The 4,438-nt window shown below is 43.1% G+C and overlaps 1 protein-coding gene across 1 annotated transcript; it reads left to right on the top strand.

Moving 5' to 3' along the window:
• The first annotated feature begins 241 nt into the window (after window positions 1-241).
• LOC104930304 (transcription factor 15) lies at window positions 242-2,921 on the top strand. Its single transcript, XM_010745054.3, has 2 exons — window positions 242-920; window positions 1,918-2,921. Exons 1-2 carry the CDS (start codon window positions 441-443, stop codon window positions 1,981-1,983), a joined length of 546 nt encoding a protein of 181 aa, XP_010743356.1. The 5' UTR covers window positions 242-440; the 3' UTR covers window positions 1,984-2,921.
• Window positions 2,922-4,438: the final 1,517 nt, after the last annotated feature.

The raw sequence follows: 4,438 nt of genomic DNA, 5'->3' as shown, positions 1-4,438 counted from the left end.
AGGTCATAAGAATGAAGGTCATCAAACTCATCATCCCAAAGTCACCGTGTTCCATCATGGGAGCTTCGAGTAATGCAGAAATAAATGTGTTTGAGTGTCTTTCAGGCTAAACAGTGAATCTTCAATGTTTGTTTGTGTCCACGCCTCAACTGCTGCCTGAGACTTTTAGGACCAAAACATTTGGGAGGATGAGCCCCTGCATGTGCTCCACCCCTCAGCTTACAGCTGGGGGGCTACTGTAGCTGCTATAAGAGCCCTCCCTGTCATGAAGACAATCACACTGGATGGACCACCTTATGGGGACGTGTCTAAACAAACTGGGGACTGCTGCTGGCTGAAGCTTGGAGTTACAGCGACTTTTACGCACGGCTCTTCTGTGCATGCAGCTGCTTTCTACTTGAGAATCCGGGATTGAATGTTCCCCTGTCAAACCACCTATCATGGCTTTCACTATGCTGCGGCCGGTGTCGACTCATCCCTTCTCTTATCCCGCTGACCTGACCTTGATTTCGGATGACGAGGAGGGCAACCGCAGCGAGAGCGACGGCAGCACCGACCAGAGTTATGGTTGCTGCGGGACTCCGGGGGAAAGTTACCGGCAGGAGTCCGGCGGCGTGGTGCGGCAGCGGAACGCTGCAAATGCCAGGGAGAGATACCGGACCCAGAACGTCAACACGGCCTTCACGGCGCTGCGGACACTCATCCCCACGGAACCAGTGGACAGGAAACTCTCCAAAATCGAGACGCTGCGCCTGGCGTCCAGCTATATCGCGCACTTGGCAAACGTGCTGGTGGTCGGGGACGGGAGGGAGGACGGCCAGCCGTGCCTCAGTGCGGTCTACAAGGAGGTGAAGGGGAGTGGAGAAGGAAAACAGCCCCGGACTATCTGCACATTCTGCCTCAGCAACCAACGGAAAGGGGTAAAACACTGAGACATGCCACACAGAAAAACACCGGCAGGTGTCACGAGTATGAACCAAAGCTCCATTTCAAAAGTCTTTAAATGTTACGTGCTATTGAATTGAATTTCTCGTTGATAAGCACACCACATGTGGTATTTATTAAGTGTACTATTTACTATCACATATATTGACTTCAACTTCACCATGCAAATATTACATGCAATATTATTATATATGCAATGCAGTTTTGCAATTCGTCCGCCTGTCACTGCTGCACCAGAGATCCTGCAAAAGATCCAAGTTGGACGACAAATACATAATTTGTATGCCGAATTTTCATTAAAGACAAAATATTATTTTTGAATTACATATTCACTGATGCATTACAACGTGTGTTCCTCTGTGGATAGAAGTGAACACAGAGGGTGAACATTTATAAATGGGGTCAGCATGAAGGAAAAAGGCCAGGTCAGTGTATCCAGAACGCCAGTTAAATATTTTGTCTGAAATATGAATTGGTGAATTGTTGTAGCAGTACGGTGCAATAGCCAGTTTTTGTTTCTTAATTCTAATAAGACATATATTTCACATACATGTAGCCTTTTTATATTCAATAGACAGTAAATGTCTGCACTGTTTCATGAGCACATGAAAAAGTTCCATTGGAATGAGTGTGTTCCTCTGCAGAGGGAGGTCATATGATACTGTGTGCCTAGAATGAGCCTGCATGCAACCCAGTAAAATGGACACGGTCCACCATCCAGATCTCTGTGTTGGGATTTAGTTTATTTATAGGTGCCATATCATTCAGTGCATGGAGATATGCATGGAGATATCCAACCGTGTTTCATCCATTCTACACAGATGTGTAATTGCACTCAATCTATTTATATTCTCTCAGGATGCTCAAGTACAGCAGAACATGTGATCTTAGAAATTATGTTTCAGTCCAACATATATCTGTAGGTGCACAGTGATTTTTTGTGTTGACAGACATTTCTTTCTGTGTTTGCAGGTAAAAGACAGACGAAACTGTGTGAAAATGCACGGAAGCAGTGCGAGACAAATAAGTCGACGATGAAACTGACTTGGAGTGGGGTTGGATCTCTTCAGAGCAGACCTCCACCGAACCATTCCTAGAGTCTAGAAGCATCTCAGCACCACAAACAGTCATTCAGGATGACCCTGGCTTCTGGAGTTCGGCTTAGCAGTCTCTTTACCCAGTACCCAGATAAGAGCACTGGCACCAAAACCATCTGTGTGTCACCAGCAAGAGTGCTACCTAATGTCACAGAGAGTAAAGCTCATCTACAGTGATGTTCTTTTCACGCTAATGACACACATGTAAAGGGGATTGTTAAAACAGACATGCAGTCAGATTCTACACGTTGAACTGTCTTTCAGGAGCAGAGTCTCTCTTGGCCTGAGTCTCTAAGCATCATTTTCTGATTCAAACAGGAAGTGAGGAAATGTTTACTGCAGTTTGAAATCTACAGGCCACACAGTAAACAATATCCTGTTTTGGATCTCTCAGTATGAATAATGTTTTACACCTATTATAACTTAAAGGCACAATCCATAATCCAAATGTGAATAAAAGAATATCTTCATCATTCAAATTTATAACAATCACTTGTTTACTTCAATATTTATGAAATTACAGCTGATTTATTTGAACTGATCATGCCAAAGCATCAGCATGACTGGTGAACAGACGAATCCATAAGAGACACAGAGATGCTTTTGGTGCCTCTCCCCTTACATCCTGTATTGGGTCAGGGACTGGCGAGACACAGAAGGTTGCGTTGTTCTTTAAGATGATTTCAGGAAGTGTGGCTCACAAACAGACTCGCTGCCTTCAGCAGAGCAGCTTCAAGAATCACGTGTGAGAGGATGGACGCCTAAGCTGGTGTTGTCAAGTCAAGTTGTGTGAAACAGGACTTATCTGTGGGACACTTTTCAGTTTGCTTTTTAATGACATGTTGTAATCTACTTTGAAATTAAATTTATTTTTACATACACATGGCTCTTTTGTATTGTATTCACCCAGTTTGCTAAAAAGAAAGAAGAAAGTGACCGTTTCTCTACTTTTTAAATGACCTTTCACAGAGATAGTTTTATACATTTATTTATCTGTCTCTTGAGATTTGATGCAATATTACTTTTCACATACTGTCCACATTACTGGGACACTGTGTAATTACTGCTAAAGAAGAATCAGTCCCCATGAAAAGTGTTGACAGTGCTTTCTGTGGTCTGTCCAGAGCTATTTGGGCAGTAGCAGAAATCTCAGAGCCAGATATCTCAAAATCTACATGACACTGCAAGGGCTGGGTTGCAATTTATCTCATATCTGTGAACTGATCCTTTAACACATGCAAGTTTAGTTTGTAGATCAGTGACGTGGTCTCTGCAACTGTAGCCCCTTCAGAAATGCATTTCCCTGATCAGTTTAAAAGTTCTAAACGTTGTTCAGGCAAATTAAGGGCAGCTGGAACCTGAAGAACAGCCCACTTAACATTACTGGCATCTTCTGCCTGTAACTGTTTAGAGGAGGAAACCTACACGGGGAATTCCAGTGAAGGTTTACCTTCTCCATCTGAATAATGCCAAGGAAGTAATCAATCTCTTCCTCAGCGGACTCTCTCTGAAATCGTTGTATCCCAGCAGTATCTGACCACAGAGAGCCGTGTCAGGGTGGTATAGGTGCAGAGCGCCAGTTAGGAAGGCATGAATCAGAGTCAACTCTGGGAAAAGGTAAAGGCAAAACAGGAAAGACACAAATTAGTGTTGTTGGATCTATTGTGGTGACCGATGATTACTCATGGGGACCATCAGGGAGTGTAGCACATTACTGGAGCCATGCCAACAAGATCAACCACAGAGAGGAAGGAGCAGAGTTTAAAGTTTGGTTTTGGAGCTTAAAAAAAAAACACCTCTTTAAAAATACATTTACAAGTTCATGCATGTTCACATTTGACAAATCAAACACTTGGTGTTGTTTTCTTGAATCCAGATGAAACTGGAGAAGTTAATTTTTCTGTTTTCATAAATAACACTCTATTCAAAGTTTTGGACATTTGGAGCCGGTATCCAGGAAAATACAGAAATCTGAGTGCTGATCTTTGGCATGACTCTGCTCTGGTAGTAAATCTCTTGGGTTGGGATCCACATGTGGTGTTGATCAGTCACAGCTAATATCACCTAGCACCCTGTGTCCAGACAAACACAGCTGCTGAGGAATTAATGTTATAGATCACAGGAAGAAAGCAGCAGTGTGTGACGTGTGAGAATCAGTGTACGCGCAGAGACAGATACGAATCCAGCTTTTTAATTGGAGTAACAAAAAAGTGTTTGGAGGAAGTGCTTAAAGGGTGAACGCCAGCAGATTGATTTGAAAAATCTGCAGCGCATTACCTTGCAACAATCACACAATGTAGCGAGAATAGAAGAAGACAAGACGTCCACAATGATGGATTATCCCACTCGAGTAAGTTTGAAGACTGCAAGTTGATTTTCATAGTGAAATGAACTGA

Source organism: Larimichthys crocea, unplaced genomic scaffold (assembly GCF_000972845.2).
Source record: "Larimichthys crocea isolate SSNF unplaced genomic scaffold, L_crocea_2.0 scaffold269, whole genome shotgun sequence".
Lineage (NCBI taxonomy): Eukaryota > Metazoa > Chordata > Actinopteri > Sciaenidae > Larimichthys > Larimichthys crocea.
The sequence above is the reverse complement of the archived record's forward strand: the minus strand, read 5'-3'. Positions and strand labels throughout refer to the sequence as shown.